The 20,981-nt window shown below is 36.8% G+C and overlaps 1 protein-coding gene across 2 annotated transcripts in view; it reads right to left on the bottom strand.

The window, feature by feature from the left end:
- The window catches only part of pkn2b (protein kinase N2b), a 46,300-nt gene that overhangs the window by 2,563 nt on the left and 22,756 nt on the right, over positions 1-20,981 (bottom strand). Inside the window, exons 3-18 of one of the 2 annotated variants that reach the window (XM_081381677.1) lie at positions 15,484-15,638; positions 12,534-12,657; positions 12,282-12,439; positions 10,453-10,666; positions 9,635-9,820; positions 8,464-8,573; positions 6,842-6,985; positions 6,668-6,743; positions 4,908-5,085; positions 4,528-4,654; positions 2,983-3,104; positions 2,809-2,884; positions 2,519-2,610; positions 316-492; positions 165-227; positions 3-79 (exon numbers count right to left, since the gene is read on the bottom strand). In XM_081381677.1, the coding sequence (XP_081237803.1) occupies positions 3-79; positions 165-227; positions 316-492; positions 2,519-2,610; positions 2,809-2,884; positions 2,983-3,104; positions 4,528-4,654; positions 4,908-5,085; positions 6,668-6,743; positions 6,842-6,985; positions 8,464-8,573; positions 9,635-9,820; positions 10,453-10,666; positions 12,282-12,439; positions 12,534-12,657; positions 15,484-15,638 (2,079 nt within the window). The remainder of the gene's footprint in view (positions 1-2; positions 80-164; positions 228-315; positions 493-2,518; positions 2,611-2,808; positions 2,885-2,982; positions 3,105-4,527; positions 4,655-4,907; positions 5,086-6,667; positions 6,744-6,841; positions 6,986-8,463; positions 8,574-9,634; positions 9,821-10,452; positions 10,667-12,281; positions 12,440-12,533; positions 12,658-15,483; positions 15,639-20,981) is intronic. The other variant, XM_081381678.1, reaches the window with a different exon arrangement.

Below are 20,981 nucleotides of genomic sequence, written 5' to 3'. Positions count from 1 at the left end.
ACCTTCTTTGCAGAGACCAAAATCCGCAATCTTAACATATCCCTCAGTATCTACCAAAAGGTTATCTAGCTTCAGATCCCTGCAGAAGAAAATTTATGACAGTCACATGTGGTTCACAGAACATTCATTAGCCTTCAGTTTTTACATTCAGCACTGACACTTACCTGTACACAATTTTATGGTCATGCAGAAATTGCAGCCCCAAGACTACACAAGCAGCATAAAAACTGAGGGAATAAAAAACAACTTTTAGCATTTTAAGTAAGAAATGATCATGTCAAAGTGACATCAGCAATGGTAAATTCAGTCACTCACACAGCACGAGGTTCAGAGAACACGTCTGCATGAATGTGCATCATCAAGTCTCCTCCTGCTGCATACTCCATGACGAAACACACATGCTCCTTGGTCTGGAAACAAGCGAAGAGGTTCACCAGGAACGGATGCCGAACACTGTTCACGGTCTCAAAGATCCTCTTCTCACACATGAGGCTGTGGATATATATATATTAATAGTTAGTATAAATGGATAGTTGATGAAGAATGTCCATTACTTGTTTAACATTTCTGGTTAACATAGGCATACATACTACATAGGTGCTATATTTAAGATGGTCAACTTTATTAAATGGTCCTGCAGTGTAACAAATGCATTTTTAAAGACTCCCTTGTGGTGAAAATCAAGTTTTTAATGTTGTTAATATGTCTATGTAGTGTTTTTAATATGCTTTAAGATAAACCATGTGCAAATTCATAAGTCAACACCATTGCTGAGTATTTTCTTTTTAAAACTCCATTGAACCAAAGACTGCACAGAAACACAAAACGCGGTTTGAAAAATTGCCGGTGTTTCTTACGTCACAAACTACCTTGTAACCAATCCCATCAACGTGCGGGTGAGCTTTAGCATATCATAAACTTTGCTGTGAAGCAGGGGAGTCTCAAGAGAAGCCAGGTTATACTGGTATATTTTTCTGTTGATATGAAAATTCGAGTACATTAAGCAATATAGAGGGTGAATTATGTATATGATGTATATTACGATGCTATGATAAACTATGCGCCTTTCTCCACTGACTATCTAAGTTGTTCAAAGCGTTTCTAAGGATGCTCTTATTTAGAAGGCAGTTGTCTGACTCTGAGATGGCGAACGGGAACATAGTTTGTGTAACATTAGCAACACATTATTAGCTGTTTTATAACAGAGTCAAGCAAAAGACTAATCATATTAATCACCGTTCTGTGTCTGACGTTGTAAAGAGCGATACCATCGTGTAGCATTTACTACAGTAAAGTTGTCCGAGAGGAACAGGTATTCTGAGCTGGTGTGAGTGAGTTGAAGTGGGGCTAATTTGCATATTCAGGGATCTGCATATACTAAATGAAGTAAGGGTGTACAGTAACATTAAAGCTATTTTAAGGCACACAAAAAAAGACAAAAAAAAAACGTTTAAATATGTAATATTGGTGATCAAAGATGAGTTTTAAGGGATACAACTATTGACTAAAGAGGGACTTTAAAAGTAGAAACATTCATGTAGTCTGTTAATTAACATGGCCACATTAACTATGCATAATAATGATAACAGAACATGCTAAATCTGCTGTTTTGGAATGGAGCATTGCATGTCAAAATGCATATAATATGTAACAACGACTAATGATAATGTTTGTTACATTACAAATGTATGTAGGATATATTAGAAGCATACAATTTTATTGAATTTTTCCTCAGTGCCAATCTAAACTTAATGTTAATCTAAAGTCAATTACTGACAAAACAAATATAAATACATAAAATTTATATACACAAAAATATGCATAAAAAAGATTTAAAGTTGGCACAATTTTCACAATTCTGCATATATCATCAACTAAAATGTCCACTAAAATTTGCATTAACTTATGACATTTAAGACAAAGTAAATGAAGACTAAAATTAATGAATACGACAAGCTGAAATTTTGTGGAGCCCCTAAAGGAACATTGGATGGGAAAAAAATAAGAGATGGACGGAAGTTCCCCAGAGAAACTTTGTGTCCACTCGCAAAACTTTAGAGTTCTTTGGTAGTGAGTTTCTTGAGGGAATGCAAAAGGTTTTGCTAGCAAATGCAAAGTTTCTCGAGAGAATGCAAAAGCATTGAAATATATTTGTTCCATCAAAATGTCACTTTAGGGACTCCGTAGGAATAGACAATTTAAAAAGGACAGTTTGTCAAAAGACAAAAACTGTAAGAACACTATGCTCTGTGGCTCCAACATGTCTAGAGTACAGCTCTGACTCTTTTCGCCTTTAATAATAACAGGAAGTAAAACAGGAGCAGAATAGTCCCCACTGTATACAATTACTGATGTCTCTACAAATGCTTCCAAGCATCGTCAAGTACATGAAGTTATAAGTATAAGTTATAAGTCACTTAAACACACATGCATTTGTATGTTTGTGAGGTTGAAGCTACTTAAATTGCCCTGTAAAGGGACAAATAAAGATTTTACTACTACTACGCATAGCCTTTACCTGTCAACTTCATCTCTTGCAACAATGTCACCTTTTTTCAAAGCTTTAATGGCAAACATTTCTCCAGTGGTCTTGTACTCAGCAAGTAAAACCTGTTAAACAATTAAAGAGATGAGACACTGAAACAATCTCCTGCAGAAATCACAAACTGGTGGTGTGTAGTGATAATCTACAATACATTACACAATTACCAAATACAAATGGTTAATGCACTGTGACCATTACATTATGGCACATTTGCAAATTTTACAGAGCTCACCTTATTGCACATGTGAAAGCACAACGTTTACCTTTCCAAAGTGGCCACGCCCCAGTACAGCTATACATTTGAAGTCTGTCAAACTGAATTGAACTTCCTCTTCTTCCCTAAAAGCATGAACATACACTTTGAGCTTTTGACTACAGTTAATGAATGCATGTTTATATGTAGGCATGATGTCATCAGGAAATAGGGAACAGACTACCTTATTTCAGTTTTTCGTTGAATTGCAGTCAGTTCCAGGTCAGGCTGCTCATTTTCAACCAGACTGTCATAATCTGGTTTAGCTACTGTGTTGTTCAGGAAGTCAAAGGTCGCTAGGGCATCCTGTAGGCAAGAGGTACTTAAGAGTCATTCCAAACCTTTGCAAAAGAACTCTCCTTAAAGGAGAACTCCGGTCAATTTTAACACTGAGCTCATTTTTTTGTACATTTGGAGTGCTGTCAATACAGAGAACAACGACAAAAATCGGTGTTGCCTACACCGAGTTATTCTATTTTTAAAATTTGCACCCTGTTGACTTCAATAGGGCAAGTACTAAACCTGCTTTTAGGCTCTTAACATCCTTGATGTGTCATTACAAGTGCACAGAAAATGTGAGTGATTCCTTCTGAGTGAACACGAGTGGATCTGACTGCAGTAGATGTGAAAGATATGTATAAAAATGATGTTATTTAAGCCAGCGCAAATACCTGTTTACATCCTGTTTTTCGGTTGAAGCCCAAAGTAGTCGATTGCCGAGTTCATGCGCATAGGTTTAGTTACCTATGATCACGCGCGTGAACTCGGCAATCGATTACTTTGGACTTCAACCGAAAAACAGGATGTAAACAGGTATTTGCGCTGGCTTAAATAACATCATTTTTATACATATCTTTCACATCTACTGCAGTCAGATCCACTCGTGTTCACTCAGAAGGAATCACTTACATTTTCTGTGCACTTGTAATGACACATCAAGGATGTTAAGAGCCTAAAAGCAGGTTTAGTACTTGCCCCATTGAAGTCAACAGGGTGCAAATTTTAAATATAGAATAACTCGGTGTAGGCAACACCGATTTTTGTAGTTGTTCTCTGTATTGACAGCACTCCAAATGTACAATAAAATGAGCTCAATGTTAAAATTGACCGGAGTTCTCCTTTAAGGGACAGTTCTGCCAAAAATGAAGATTCTGTCATTGTTTACTCATCATCATTTTGTTGCAAACCCATGACTATTTTTTGCTTAAACACAGAACAGCATGTTGGGCAGGATGTTCACGCTGTTCTTTTCCTTACAACAGGGGCAGTCAAGCCCATAAATGACAAAAAAAAAAAACTTATGCCATATGATAGCTTTTTGCAAGGGAAAAAAGTCTTCATTCGCTTCATTCACATGACTTGGCATGCTATATTTAAATATACATGAAGGTCAATGAGATTTGAGAGCTGAGGTGAAGATTATCAGTGAACAATATTGAGTTCAATTTCTTTTCCTTACTCAAAGCAAACATATTACTTAAAAGTTGTATGAACTACATTAATGGTGCTTTTGGTCATTTTGAGGGCTTGACATTCGGTGATCATCATCCACTTTCATTGTATGGAAAAGAGTGCCTTCAACATTTTGCTGAAAATTTTCCTTTTGTGTCTCACAGAATAAAAATAAAGTCAGATGGGTTTGGATCGACATGAAGGTGAGTAAATGATGACATCTTTCACATATCTCAGCTTTGTGCAAACTATCCCTTTAATACAACCCCTCCTTTACCTGCACCTCTTTTCTATCTGGGATCTTATCTGGTGGTGCTGTTTCCTCTATCTCCACTTCGATGGAGTGCCGTTTTGAAGGAGGGGTGGCTGCTTTGTCAAAGTCTAATTTGGTCACAGTGGGGTCGCTGATGAAGAGAAGACAAATCATAAATGTTACCGCATAGCAATAGTAACATTATGGAATGCATACACTGGGATACAGACCAGGAATGTTAAGTCATCTCATTATCTAAATATAGAGCACCAATTATGTTTCCAGACAGATTAGTCATTGTTTATCAAAGACTGCAGAATAATTTGAGGGCTTTCCGCTACTGATGCTCTTTTAGGAAATTAGCCTGTGTGGATGAGATGGAATGAATTTGTACACATATGCACCTGGGTAGGGAGTGGGCGTCTGGGTGGCCGATGGGTGCCATTTCAGGGCTAAATGCTGAGCCCAGATCAGCCGCCTGAGGACTGAAGGAGTTATTGATTGACGGAATGGCTCTTCTCACCAACCTGCCCCAGGTGGCGATGTTAATGTTCATCTGAGGGGCACGCGGGAACGTTTTACCTAAGAGGGACAAGGTTTGAGATGAAGAAACTTCTGAGCAGCAGATAACATTAGTTCCAAAACCTAGTGCGCTACTTATGGAGGCAATATTTTAAAGCATCGTAGACATGTTTTCTAGCAGGGTTTATACAACTAAGGGTGTGTTCACACTTGTTGGTTCTTTTGGTCTGGACCAAAAAAGAAAATGATACATTTAGTCCTGGTTCGCTTAGTGTTCACTGGCATTTTTAACACTGAGCCTAAAGATAAAAAACAAAAAAAATGCTGTGTGATGCTCATTATATGTTATTTATTATATTTGACCAGCTCAGAGCTCACAAAGAGCTTATAAAATGTGCAAAGGAGTTGAAAGAGTCAGGAATTCCTCTGTTGCACACACAAACAAAGATCTGATGCAAGACGCCGACGTTTCCAATGCCTGTACTGAACTGTAATTGGGCTTAACATGCTTGAGCATTCTGTGCTTTTTAGGGTCGCATCTTGTGACATCACGTCATATTTTTGGTTCGTTTCGATGTCTGTGGTCTGTGTTGTATTCATATTTCAGTCGAACCGCTTCAGAGTTCACTTGGAAGTGGACCAAGGCCCACCTTTTCAGGGGTCTCTAACAGAGCAATCGCACAAGAGTTTGTTTTAATCAAACCAAACCTGCCAAGAGTCAACACCCCAAGATACCTAATTTTAGCTACACTGAGACAATATAGCCTGTATCCTTCAAATAGTGTAAAAAGAAATAATAATAAAAAAGTTATTTATCTATTTATTTACAGAGAGATGTTCTAATATCTTTTCTATTGCACTTTGAATGAAGCTGGCCACCAAATAAGATTCACATGCTCAGAGTAGCTGAGGTTACAAAAAAGTACACAGTGAAGAGACAGTGAATAGCAGAAGAATCCAGAACCGTAAATTGGATTTATTTGTATCTTTTTTTATAAACACCATACCAAATACTAAAATCTGAACAGCTGTCTAAAAACATGTAAACAAAGTTGTGCAACTCTTATCTACCAGAGTAACCAGGGCATTATTTCTGCTTTTCTACAAGCGCCACAATATCAGAGAGTGATTTTACACATTCATTCAGCCTGTCTTAAGTTTTTATGCATTGGTCTAAACAGCTAACGGACCAAAATTACGTCCCAAACATTTTTGTTGGTGTGAATAGACTGTTAGCTTAGCATCATGCTAACAGAAAACTTGAGTCTCCAATGCAGATCACTATTTGTGTGACACCTATAAGTTAAGCTGCCAGTTCCAAATTTATCCTTTATGAGGATCCATGATGGATAAGTGCTTTCTTAGAAGGCAGCTGCCTATGTAGGCAGTAGACAGACAGTTCATGAGATTTTGGAACACAGCTTAAACCAGCTATTCACCCTTTTTGTAAATACATGGTTCAAGCGAGTTCAAAAAGAAGGTCAAAGTTCATTCTGACTTCACTGTGCAAACACTGGTCCCGCAGCAGAGCAATATTGAACCACAGAACAGTGTTAAGAGTAGGCTGCTTAATCTAATCTGTTTGAGTGAACATGTCAACCATTCTCAACACTGAGGCATATTTGCCACTTCATAATCTTACCTTGCTGTTTGGAGAAGATTTTCTTTTGCCTTTGTAGTTTAGGTCTCCTCTCAATAACTGGGTTAAAAAATGTAACCTGTGTCCAAAGAGACAGAGATAATCTCCAAAATATCCACAACAAGGCCATCAAATCTGTGTATTACATGTCTGTGTGTAGTGGAAAAAATTAATTACCTCAGCAAACAGTGTTCCTTGTGGTTCCAGGTAGAGGCACATGCCATGACGCTGGTTGTCCAGGAAGTCCTCTAAACGTAAAAACTTAACAGCACACAGTGAGCGCCAGTCTCTCCAATACACAGCTATCTCCAGTTCACGAGACTACAGGTCAAACAGAAAAAAATTATTTAATATATGATATTAAGTATATTACACACTGTATACACTCTTTTTTTAAAGACATGGATACTTTTACTCAGCAAGGACAAATTAAAATAGTAGAGACAATCAAGACTTTCAAATTGTTATTTGTTACAAAAATGTGTACTTTCAAGTCATCAAAAAATCCTGAAAAAATGTATCACCACATTTTCACATAAATATTAAGCAGCACAATCATTTTTAACTGTGATAAATTATTCTTAACCCACCAAATCCGCATATTAGAAGTAATGGCTGATATAAAAATTGCAATTGCTTTGTAATCATACAGGAATAAATTACATAAAAAAAAGAAAACAGTTATTTTAAATTATAATAATATTTCATAATATTACTGTTTTTTTTTTTTATCAAATAAATACAGCCTTGGCGCACAAGAGACTTACCAACCCTAAACTACTGAACGGTAGTGTACATGCATTTAGGCTAAAACTACTAATGAAACTAGTTTCGTTACAGTGTTGTGCATGGTTGCCAGGGCATTGCTAGAAAGTTATGGGAGGTGAATCATGCATGTCCAGTACAAAAGCTGAATTTTAAGGGCCTATCACCTCACTGTTTATGCTGTGAGCATGAATCTATAGTATGAGCAACAGTAACAGTGAAGCTTAACCCAGCATGCACCACTTATGAGTATTACTACGGTTCACAGCCAAAGGTTTGACATTTACAGCCCTTTTACAGGTCTTTTCAGAGTCTGTCTGCCATAGCACAACTACTAATTAGAGCTCTCTTGTTGCCTGCCATGAGATTAAAAGATTATGCCGTCACACATTCAAAAGCAAGTCAAAACACACAGACATGCATGTGTAAGTTCATTCAATAATCAATCCTTAAATATAAATTGAATACAATAACATAGCAAGTAGTAAGGCTCCAAATCAGTCTTACTATGAACTATTTTCAGTAATAAAATAGTTAATTACTATTACTAAGGAGTAATTTAATTTACACTTATTTTGGGAGATGTCAAGAAGAAACCTGTGCAAATCCATTAAAATCAAAATAAAAAGTGTCTGAAATCAACCAATTTCTTAATGTGGAGGAATGGAGATACATTATAAAGATGAACAAATAGGGAACTAATGTTGATTGTGAACATAATGACAAACATTGAAAGTAAACTGAGGTTTGCTTATGCAACAGTGTGACTCAATAAATATACTGCAGAAAGGGAACATTTATATATGTTAGAATTAAGAGATTACGAGTGATGACTTCTGATCCGCCTTTTGAGAGTTTCCATAAGAACTGGGTCAAATCTGGGATTAACATTTCCAAAGTTAATTGAGAGAGACTGGAATGGTGTGCATGTGTGCATATGTGTGCCCATCGACTCATGTGTTGAGGGGATTATGGGATAAGACTGTGGTTTGACAACTGTGCAACTGACTTTTATGCAATTTATCATGCATTACCCGGTCAAGTTCCAGTGTGAACTTCTGGTCCCAAGATTGGTTGCTGACTGGCTTCCAATGGGTCTGTCCCACAACTGTGTTGTCCAGCTTCAGAACGGCACTGATTTCATCTGCCATAACAGCACAAAATACCTCTTAAATTATTTGTCTTTAATAGAGGCATGAATATATTCACAAGAGATTTGTATTTACATTGATTTATTGTGATTCATAAAAAAAATGCTGTGATGAAAATAAAAATATCCCTTAACGACATCAGTCTGCACCAAAAAAAAAAAAAAAAAGTTTTAAAAAAGCAGATGGAATACAAGAACAGATCTTGTGTAACTGCCTTTCTTGGACAAACTCGATGGAGATTATCGAAGCAAATATTGATATATTCAGTTACTTGTGATTTAATTAATCTGCAAATCATGTAATGAATCATTAGCATTTGAATTAAATGTAAAAAAAAAAAAGTAAATCAAATAAATTCAATCGACAGACCATTCAAAAGTTTGGGATTGTCAAGTTTTTTTAATGTTTTTGAAAGAAAACCAAGGCTGCATTTATTTGACCAAAAATACAGTAAAAACATTAATATTGTGAAATATTACAAAATTAAAATAATTGTTTTCTATTTTAATATCTTCTTAACTATTGTAATCCTGTGATTTCTAAAGCTAAACTTTCAGCATCATTACTCCAGTCTTCAGTGACACGATCCTTCAGAAATTCTGATCTGCTGCTCAAGAAACATTTATTTTTATATTATCACAGTTGAAAACAGTTGTGCAGCTTAATATTTAATATTTATAACATTATAAATTACTTTACTGTCATGTTTGATCAATTAAATGCATCAGATAAAAAAGAAAAAAAATACTGGCCTCAAACTTCTGAATGGTAATGTATTCACTTGCATACAAGTCAGAATAAGTCTCTCTTATTTTCCACACAAATTTATAGAATAAAAGTCATTTTGATGGGGAGACAATGACTGAAGATGAAATCAAGTGAAACTCAAGAGCCTTAGTTCGCTAAACGCAGACTGTACGTGAGTGAATGTAGTGTAATTTATATTGGTTACTCGATTTGAAATGGTGAAGCCTAACGGCAATGCAAGATCCTTAGGAATGATCTTAAATGGGATTTTCAAAGGGCATTTAAAACAAATACAAAGCCACTCAACTGGACAGATCATCGGACTTGGATAGGGTTCTGGTGCTGCCAGATTTGTTCTTGTTTCCTCGGCTCATAAACGAGGAGCGTGCCTCACTGGGGCTCCAGCCGGGTAGAGGAACAGCTGCTGTCTTTGAGCGACCCGGGACGTTCTCCAGGAGGTCCTGACAGCCCATGAGCCTCACGTCTAATGTGCCTGCGGATTTACAACAGAAACCCTACTCAGAGCCAAAAACGCTGCATGATCTTGAGATGTAAATCACCAAACACATCTATTCTGATTAACACAAGATAATAAGTGTGCAAACAATTACAAATGTCTATTTCAAGACACAAGCAGTAGTTATAGAGCCTTATATGGAAAGCACTACATGGTACAAGTCTATAATGGTAACGTAAGCTCTCTTGTTCTCCTTTAGAGTGAAGGTCAAAGTTGTGTGTGATAAAGCCAAGGGTGGGGGAGGGGGCCGCGTGTGTGGACACTGTGCGAAAAGTCGAGTGTAGTTCCTACATGCCTATACCCAGACAGCTGTTCCGCCCCTCAAACAGAGTTGAACGTACAGCAACATGTGTTGTGATAATGGACTAAAGGGCCCATTCACACGGGGAGCGAATATTTGCAGAGAACAAGACTATAAATTGAAACAATGCATTCTAACGTAGACAAAAATTCATCTGAACACAAGAGACAAAAACTCAGCTGAACCCCCCTTATCTTTATTTGAATTAAAGCCATCGTTAAAACCAAGCTAAAATGGGACCAGTAAATAACAACCGAGTTCAAAACACCTTGAGTACCATGTGACTGTATGAATTTTGTTTTGTTACCAGTCAGAGCAGCAGGTTTGGCCACAGTGCTGTACTGGTTGCTGGTGGATATGATGCTTTGGCGGGGACTGAGAGGTGGGGAGGACACCATGGCTAACTCTTCCATAATCAGATTGCCCTTCGGGTGATTTCTGGGCAACTCACTGAGTCTCTGCTCCAGAGAGAACTTCAGCAAGTCTAGCTTCTGACTGGACTCATTCAAGCGGGCTTGAGCCTGCAAGAGAAAGTTAGACAGCGTTTACAAATGCGTTGAGACATAAATACACACATTTTAAATGCAGTCAACAAAACCTCCAAAGACCTTTGAAAGACAAACCAGATTTAGAACCTGTCACAAAGATAAACAGTTTTATGTGCGTAACATTGGCAGTGTGAGTGGAAAACTGCATGGTAAATCTATGGGATAGAGTCTGGGCGGATGCCACAGTTGAACACATAAACTCTTCACTACCTTGTGGAAGTTCGGGATTCAAATTTGTCTGTGAAATGAATGTGTAACAGAAATTGTTGTAGATGATGTTTGTTTTTTAAACTTTTTTCTTTGTGTTAATTATTTGCTTTAATTCAGTTATTATTGTGTATAGGAATGCACAATATATGGGTACCTAATCAGTTATGGCCAAATACTAGTGATTTTGCCATTTATCGTATGGGTAAAATTTGGATATAATCACCCTATATTGGATATTTTGCAGTAAATACTGCTTCATATGAACTCTAAAATGCTGTTAGTCACTTATAACATATATTTGTGAACGTAACGTGAATGAGAAGCATTAATAAACCTGTGATCAAAATAAAAACTTGATGGTTTACATTTGAAAATGAAGAAAGTATGTAAATATTGGTATTGTAATATTATAGTTGTGCTATAAAATTGTTTGTTTGTTTAACGCCATGCCAGCTACCCTGGCTATATTCATGGCGAGAAAGATATTAAAAAGGAAAGATTAAAATAGGTTTTTGAAATGTATCTTAGATAAAAAAAAAAAAAAAAAAAAAATTTAAAACTAGATCTGGTCTTCATTAAAGGGTAACTCTCGCCAAAAGGCAACCTAGGGTCTTTTTGTTAATCTACTCGAGGCAAACTTTCGTTTAAAAGCATAATTTGAATGGAAACGCCACTTTTAAGTTTGACAGTATTTTCGTTTTAGGTCAAATGCCTTTGTGAATGGGAGTGAATGGGGCACTTTTATGATAGCATCAAAAATCCCTATTTTTAAGAAGGTTCGACAACATGAAACTTTGCTCGAAGTATCACCAGGGGCTCTACACATGAACTCGAGCACTGAGAACATTGTTTGTGCACAAAGAGTTTACTAAAAAGAAAGATTTTGAACAACTCTATCACAGTCCATCAAAATATGCTTCTGGCATGAGGGGCATAAAAGAGGATCTTCATTGCTATAAAATTGCATTTTTATTTTTAATACTCATTTTATTGGTATTATTACAATATACTAATTTAAAAAAAAAACATGACTTTTTCTAGGGCTGTCTAGATCATGACGTTTTATGTGTTGTAGTAAAAAAAAAAAAACATTTGACTATACAAATTCACCTTCTAATAGATAGGAAAGTGACAAAGTATTACTCACACATGAGTGAAACAAATTCATGACCATTCTAAAAGTATTTAACCATTCTGTGTAAAGTGAGAAAGGCTGTAAACATTTGGAGCTTGAGGCAATGCAGGCTATTAAAAATATCTAGTTAAATGAATAACTGGATTAAATGGATACAGAAATGAAAGTGTTTATATAAGCACAAGAAAACGATCAATCAATGAGAAGCAACTATAAAAACAATGATTTAGAAATGAAGCCAACCTCTGAATGAGCTTTCTTCTCCGTCACCTTCCCTGTTCCAAGCAGTTTCATCACGTTTTTGGCACCCTCTGCCACAGCAGACTCTATCCGGAAGTGATGTCGTAGCTCTTCTATCCTCAGGTCCAGGGGACTGATGATAGGCTTGCTTGAAGTTACTGCTAACATCAGATTTATGACTTTTTACCACACTTCTGCCCATTTAAAGTGCAAATCATAGATATAATTAGAGAGGACATCAGCTATACCACATACCATCATTGTTCTCATAGTTCATCTCGCTGGTCTGGCTGGCTTTAAGGATCTGCATTCTAATGAACTCTATCTTTGTCTTGCTGTCTTGAAGCATCTGCTGAGCTGCTGCGAGCAGTTTGCGGTCCTACAGATGTAGCCACAGCAGAAAAGTAAAAACAGAGGAGTTCAGAAACAAAAGGAGGAATAAAATATGCACAACCATAGTTTATAAACCTTCAAATATGAATAAAAAAAGAAAATATGCTCTTGAGTTCAATTTCTATTCAGACAACAATGTCAAATAATCCCCGTTCACACAGATCAGCGAAAACAAATAAAAACACTGTATTTTGCACACCAGGCTAGTAGTTGGCGATGTCACTTAGTAAAAAACACTACGTGCCTATAGACTGAACGCGTAATATGACTGCGCATAACGTCACCGTTTTCACAAATTCACACTTTTGTAGTTTACACAGATACGATAGTTTATCATTTTCAAAAACTTGCACTTTAAAACCCATTTTCAAAAGTTTGCATTTTCAGGCCTCCATAACACTGTTGTCATGTAAATGAACAGCCAAAAAGTTTTTAGTTGAAAACAGTATCATGTAAACTGCACCTCAGGCGCCCTAGAAAATCCCCTTAAACTTATTCTTAAACACCTGTCAGATTGGACAACTGTAAAAATTGTTGTAATAAAAATGTGTGTCCTGAATGTCTGTATTATGTATTAACTGTTTAATAAAAAAAAGTATCTGAGGCCATGCTGTATTGTGCATATAATCATAGTTGAAACATGACCTACCATACCTTCATTAATTCATATTCTTAGTATGTCTTAGTTTTATGATTTAAAAGTTATTAAAGTAAAACCAACAAATGAAAACCTTGCCGTTTGTCTGGAGTGTCAAGGGATGTTTCCTTGTCACACCAAGCATTCAAATCTAGTGAATGTGAGTGAGTCAGGAGTCTCTATGGACTGAACTTCCTGTAAGGCTGACGTTACCTTAGAGGCCTTTCCTCCGGATGTCTAAAGCAGCTGGGAACCTGCATGAAGGACTCACCACTTAATTTTGACTGACCAGATAAAACCCACATACCGGTTAATGTGTAATTTTTTTCAGGGCCTAATATTAGCTTAACAAATGGAGTGAGTTTGGGACAGGGTTACCCGTATGGCCCAGCATTAAAAGACAGGGAGTTTTGTTTGCATGCAATTTGATTTGTTGCCACAAGTGGAGCAAAAATGACTTTAAAAGTTCTTGAACAGAGCATTCGCCGGCCAAGAGAAACGTAGGAGTATCTCTTAATCAGTGCGAGTCAAATTAAGTCATGTGCCGCAGTGCTGAGCATGTTTTCGTGACAGCTTTTTGGAGGGTACTAAACTGTTCATACATCTGGAAATGAGTCAGAGTCCCTTGTTCTGTCTCCCTGTGTTTATCACTCCATATATTTCGCCCACAAAGACTCTGCTGATTTAACAACTCCTTTGTGAGTCCAAGATGATAATTTTAGCCATAGAGCCTCTTTAATTAACCGTTCTTGATAAAAGGCAGGAAAGGAGGGCCGGACACTCCACACCAAAGCCAAATCAAACCATGGATTCCGCTGATACAACATGTATGCAATGAGACACACTACATGTACAGTAACCAGCACTGATTTCCTGAGGGGGAGGGTGGAGAAACATAACTGAACTGTTCTATTCCAGTTCTCCTTAATGTCAGCTGCACCCTAGGGGGTTACTACCATGACATTGGCATATGTGTATAAATGAGTCTGGTCTGGCTTCCTTTACCTCTTTTGGAAAAAGGAAAGGAGATTTCATCTAATTTTAGAGAACATATTTGCTAACATCTGTTTTCATTTCTTGGGATGAATCTCTCACAAGATCTTTAAGAGATCAAACGGTTTATCTTCTCTGCGAGTAAGAGCGAAGTACAGTATTTAGTGTAATTTAGACCTGAAATGTATTTTATTTAGACAGTACTGTACAAAAGTCTTAGGCACGTTAGTATTTGTTAAGAATTTTTTTTTTTGCCATTAATTGTAATAATCTGTGAGATTTTTTGTATGCACAAGCAGTGTAACAACAGCCGGTATGCTCCACACGGAGATCTGATCTCGCCATAATCGATTACATGAAGAAACAGAAAAAAATTAGACTAAATCCAGAAGAACTGCTCTAAGACTCTTGAAGAAACCCACCGGCAAAGCTATAGTACTAAGCAATGTTTTAGGCACTTGTGTGAAAAAGCTCAAAAGTGAGGATGCTTTCAAAAATAATGCCATAAATATGACCAATCAACTTATATTAACTAAATCAAATCAATATTTGGCGCGACCACCCTTTGTGTTTTTTTTCCCCTAGCTACACTTGCACATAGTTTATCAGGTAGCTTTGCAGGTAGGTTTCTTAAAGTGTCTTGGATACATTGGATACATACATATTCATGTAATCCCAGATGGACTTCGGTGATGGTGAGATCAGGTCTCTGTGTAGAGCATACCGGCTGTTGTCAGACTGGATTATTACAATTGATGGAAAAAGACATGTTTGAAATCTACCCATATTTCCTACTGTGAAACACTGGCTTAAAACCAATTTTTCTTCTTTTGTTAAAAATACTAATGTGGCTTAGGTTACAAGTTTGCCACGTGAAGGTTGATTTAACTGAAAAATGTAAACACAGTGGCTCCATCAGTACCAACACTGCAACATTGGCTCAATTAATGCTGTGAGTTTGTTGTAGAACTATTAAAAAGGGGGAATGTTCAGTAAACCGGTTTAAAATTGGGTATTTTTTTTAACAACTGCACTTTGTAACAGTCATACAAAACAAAACAAAACCATCTTGGCCATTTTTCCAGAGAATTTATGTCCATCAAAATGATTGTTCTTATCAAAAGCAAATACATTAGACCACACAATCCACACACCACAGATTCTCTAAACGCAGGCTACTACCTTGGAAGAGCCGTTGGAATACATTTGTATCATATTTTCCGCTCCCTGTTTCACTTTGAGCTCGATGTCGGCCTGTTTCTTCAGAGCAGCCAGTCGGCTATTGTTGGTGGACGTCCGGGCTTCACTCTTGGGGGTGTCTGGGGTTAGTGGGTACTCTGACATTGAACAAACACAAATCAACATCAAAGAGTTAATAACGCACTAAAACAACAATAAATACAGCATGTTTGAAATGTTGTAGAAATTACAGCGACTGCAAACATATGGGCAGGAAATGCACCCAAGATTAGTGAAACCACACTCGATCCTTCAGGGCAGGTAGAAAATGCTAAATGCAGGACAGCTAGCATGAGCACAACATAATTTTATTACGATAGTAAGCCACAAACAACTACACAGAAAAACAAACAAAGTGTAGCTGAGGATGATTAACTTAATTTTTTGCCTGTTTTTGCTTTAAACCCTTTAAAGGGTAGTCTCATACAGCCAGGCTTTTAAACGGCAAAAGGTCCAGTTCACATTATAGCTAATTCTGTCAACCTGAACCACATACTTATCCAGAAAGAAATTAACTGATGGAATATACAGTTCTGCTTGTGGATATCTTGTTTAATTGCCTCTTAAGTGCCTTAAAGGATTAGTTCACTTCAGAATTAAAAAATCCTGATAATTTACTCACCCCCATGTCATCTAAGATATTGATGCCTGTCTTTCTTCAGTCGAAAAGGAATTAAGGTATTTGAGGAAAACATGCCAGGATTTTTCTCCAAATAATGGACTTCAACAGTTATCAACGGGTTGAAGGTCCAAATTGTAGTTTCAATGCAGCTTCAAAGGGCTCTACTCAATCCCAGCCGAGGAATAACTGTGCTTTCACACCACCGCCGGCGAGAGCGTCAAAGTAACCGGAAGTCATTAATTTTCAATGTGAGCTGGTTACGAGCGACGCGTCTTGGACAGTGTGGGCATCGAAGAAAGTTGAAGTCAGGGCAACTTTATGGTAATAAGCTATGGCGCGATTCGGCGACAACCAATCGGAATGTAGAAGTCCTTCGCTTGAGAGGATTCAGAGAACATAGTCGTGTAAACTGGTTCTGACCAAACATTAGTGCCCATTTCCAAGCAGATAATTGCTGTGGCGGGTTTCCCAATAATATACAACATTTACCCATGCATTAAGGCTACACTTCAACCAAGACAGTTATTGTAATGTAGGCTGCACACAAATTAAAGTGTTAATTAACAAATTAACAAGACCAAGGCTAGTAAATATCTCCTATAAACTACGTTGAAATTAGACTAGGACTTAACCATGAACACAAAAGGTTAACTTATATACACACACTGAACAAAATTATAAACAACACTTTTGCAGAGCATCCCAAACATGCTCAATGGGTGACATGTCCGACCGATTGTTTTGCTAGATAAGACCCTTATTCCTTGGCTGGGATTGTGTAGAGCCCTTTAATGCGGCATTGAAACTGCAATTTGGACCTTCAAACCATTGATAACCGTTGAAGTCCACTATATGGAGAAAAATCCTGGAATGTTTTCCTCAAAAACCTTAATTTTATTTTCGACTGAAGAAAGAAAGATATGAATATCTTGGATGATGTGGGGGCGAGTACATTTTCATGAAATTTTAATTCTGAAGTGAACTAAGCTAATCCTTTAAACAATCTAAGCACCTCAGACGTTAGCGTTTAATCTGAGGAAGAAGAAAAAAAAAAAAAAACTTTAGGAGATAAGAGTTGTGACAACACAGAAACAATACTATTATACTTATATTATGGTATTTTATAAGATAAAGAACATTTTACCTCCAAGCCAAAATTTCAACTTGTTAAAACATGTAGCCAAATACTATGAGGGTGGTTTTTGTTTAACTTTAGCATTTGATGAGTTGTGTAATAAGCAAAAATGACAATGATGTAATGACACCCAGTGAAGGACTTGTGCAGGCAGGAAAAATGTAAATGTTCTCTCAGGTGACAGTGTGCCAGTTTCTCAAAGACTCTCTGTGAGAACAACTAGGCCATCATGGAAAGACTTGCACAAGATTGAGCAAACATAAACATGAACAGAAAACACCTTAGGAGAAAAACTGAAAGAACGGGGCAAAACTGGATAGTCAGTATGAAAGGTTCATCTTTACCTAAACAAACAATACTAAAACTACTCAAATTCACATACGATTTAAAACATGATCAAGTTAAAGGCAAATGGCTAATTGTGTCATTTTCTTCTTCTGAAACTCTCTCTCTCACACACACACGGGCTTGTTTTATGACGAGTTGAGGTTCAGAATGAGAAGATCATCCACTCATGTTCTGACAAGAACACTTAACCACAAATGATATACACCTGCAAAGGTAAGGTGGAAGCCCAGTTTCTGACATATAGCTCTGTCATGACATATAGAGGACTAAAGCAAAACATTAATATTAATAAAAATAAAATTCAGTGTCACTAAAAAAATTGATAGCTGAAATGCAATGTGACATGCAATACTAAATCTATGGTTTTAAAATGCATTAAGCTAATTATTAGCCATGCAGCTTATATAACCTGAATACCTTAAACACAAAAATTTCTTTAAAACTGGTGGCCACTCACAATGACTAAAACACATTTAAAATAAGCAAAATCCATGGTCGCTTATCTCGAGCTTGCTGATTTAAAAACTGCCCAGTGTCCACACAAATATGCAAATCTTTAAATCTCTATGCACTAATACACAAACATTAACATCCAATGTAACCAGAAATCAATGATACTCATAGGGCTGTCTTATTTAAAAGCATAAAAAAAAAAAATTATTAAATTTAAATTAAGCATTAAATGCACAAATCTGATCTTTTCACCAATCTGAAATCATTTGACTGCATGATTCACATGTTGGGAATTCCCATGCATTTACTCACTGCACCTGAATACAAAGTGATGATTTCAGATTTCTGAGCAACTCATCAAGAGAGTGTAATAATTCAGAACATTCCTGTATAAATGGTTGGGACATTTCTGAATAAACTAAGACTCATGCTCATTCTTTTTGTTATTCTCTTCTGGAACTACTGAATATGCTCACTTGCACCATTTATACTTATTTCACTTCTCCCATTTTACATGTTCTGGAAAGAAACTTATGCATAGAGGCTTATATGCCTTCCTTCACATTATTTTTTGTCCACTGATTTATACTTTTAAAAATGTGAAGAAAAAAAAAATCCTTTGAGCAAAATGTGAACTTGACATTTCACAACAACTTGGCATTTTATAGCTCAGGAACTGCTTAGGTTAAACATCCACAGCTATAAACATTCCATTAGAGTGGATATTAATCATATAAAATTGTAAAATAAGAGGAAATTAAAGAAGTTTTTATATGCAAAAGAAATGATTTATTTATATGCATTTTTGCTGTGTACATGCTTGAAACAACATTCAATCGGTACCTGATATTAGTAGGCCTACAGTAGCAGAGAATCCCATTGTTTTTCAAACAGAGATCACGATTCTGAACAGACAACTAAACAAAATAACATGTAATTTACTAGAGGGGTTCTTACAAAATGTTATTGGCTATAGAGTATTTCAAATGTTGAATGAATGATTCTATGACTCACTCATAAATAGTTTAGCCTAATTACTGGATGAATCAGTGCTTATGAACAAATCTCTTGAATGAATGATTCAATAAAATACATTTAGAGGGGGGGTGAAACACTCAGTTTCAGTCAATCTCATGTTAATCTTGAGTACCTATAGAGTAGTACTGCATCCTTCATATCTCCAAATAGTCTTTAGTTTTATTATATTATAAAAGAAAGATAGGCTGTACCGAGTCTTTCCGGAAAAAAACGAGCGGCTGGTGGCGTGCTGTGGGCGGTGCTAAAGAATCACGAGCGCTGTTCACTGTTTACTTGCTGTGCTTACGCGCCGATAGCTAACAACACACAGACATTTGAAGCAGTTTTACTCACCGCCTGCGGTGACAAACGCACGACCGTGAACCTTTATCGTTGGGACTGCTCCATCCTTAAGCATTAGACGATCTGCAAATCCGGCAAATACTTCCCTAAAGCCGAGCACAGCGCTTTGATGGGCGTACTGCTTTCGCTCTCTCGCTCTAGTCTACGGGTGCGCGCGCACCCTTCCGGGAGAAGTGCACTTAGGACCCATATAAGGAAATTCCGCCCCATCTGACGTCACACATGCCCATACTTGAAAAAAACTTTCCGAAACTTGTGACAAACCGGAAGGAGTATTTTTGCCACAGAAATACTCCTTCAAATGTACAACTTTATTTTTGAAACTTTGTCCATGTTAAGCATGGGGATCCAACTCTTTACAGTGTAAAAAACTCAGTATGCATGAAATAGCATTTCACCCCCCCTTTAAGTCAGTTGTCACCACCTGTAACAATGCATCAAATTACTTTCAAAAGGTGATTTACTCTATTTTGATCGCTACCGTAGACGTGTTTATATCCAAACTATAAACTTTTCTCCCAGTACTTCTGTGATAATATGAATATATTTTTTACACAGAAATAACGAAACTATGGTTGAAAGACTTTTTGTGAAGCTGTTTTATACCAATACTTTACATGATAACTGCTCTCTCTGGCTCATCGGCAGCACGGACACAGATTTTAATGTTCCGCTGTGATTTTGTCAAAGGTTTAATAGATCTTTTAACGATTAATCGTGCAGCTCTAGTATGTTGTGTGCATGAGTTAGGATTAGATGATGTAATTACAGCATTTTTTTAAAGCTTAATAGCTTATTAGATTATTAAAGATGTTGATATATCTGATTTTTATCTTAGCCGTTTACAGTCGCAATCGCATCTCCAAATAATCAATAATAAATTCATTTTTAATTGACTATTAAATGGTTTAATAAGGTTTATACATGCTAGTTACCAAGAAAGAGTTCAAGATAAATCTTTTCATTACTACTGGAGCTACTAGTGTGCTAAGATTATTATGTAAACAGTTACTGGAATGTGCATCTCGCACCATGCATTGTAGATACACAGAAGCATCATGCCCATTCATGAGCACCTTTTTAAAAAATTTTATTCCAAATAATGATGTGTGATTCATCATACCTTTTATGATACATCACAAGAGCAGCATCTTTGAAATATGCATTAATTTTGAACTGTTTGGCTATATGTTGTGCATGCAAAATTAGGAAAAGCAAATGTAAACTGTATTTGCAGTTGCGTTTCAAACACATTGATCAATAATATGCTAACAAAGACTTCAGTGAAAGGTGCGCTGGTTTCTCTTCGTGTGCTGAGCTGGTGTGAGACTCCTCAACAATAAACGCAAGCTCTTATCAGCCATATCCAGCACATTTACATTAAATGTGATTAATAGTGGATCATTTCATATGCTTCTGTGTCAAAGTGTCTGTTATCAGATTTGTTGAACATGCGTTTTCTGTTCATGTGTGCCAAGTAGGAATGGGTATCGAGAACCGGTT

Source organism: Scardinius erythrophthalmus (genome assembly GCF_964197995.2).
Source record: "Scardinius erythrophthalmus genome assembly, chromosome: 12".
NCBI lineage: Eukaryota > Metazoa > Chordata > Actinopteri > Cypriniformes > Leuciscidae > Scardinius > Scardinius erythrophthalmus.
Note: the sequence above shows the minus strand (reverse complement) of the source record. Positions and strands in the feature narration are given on the sequence as shown.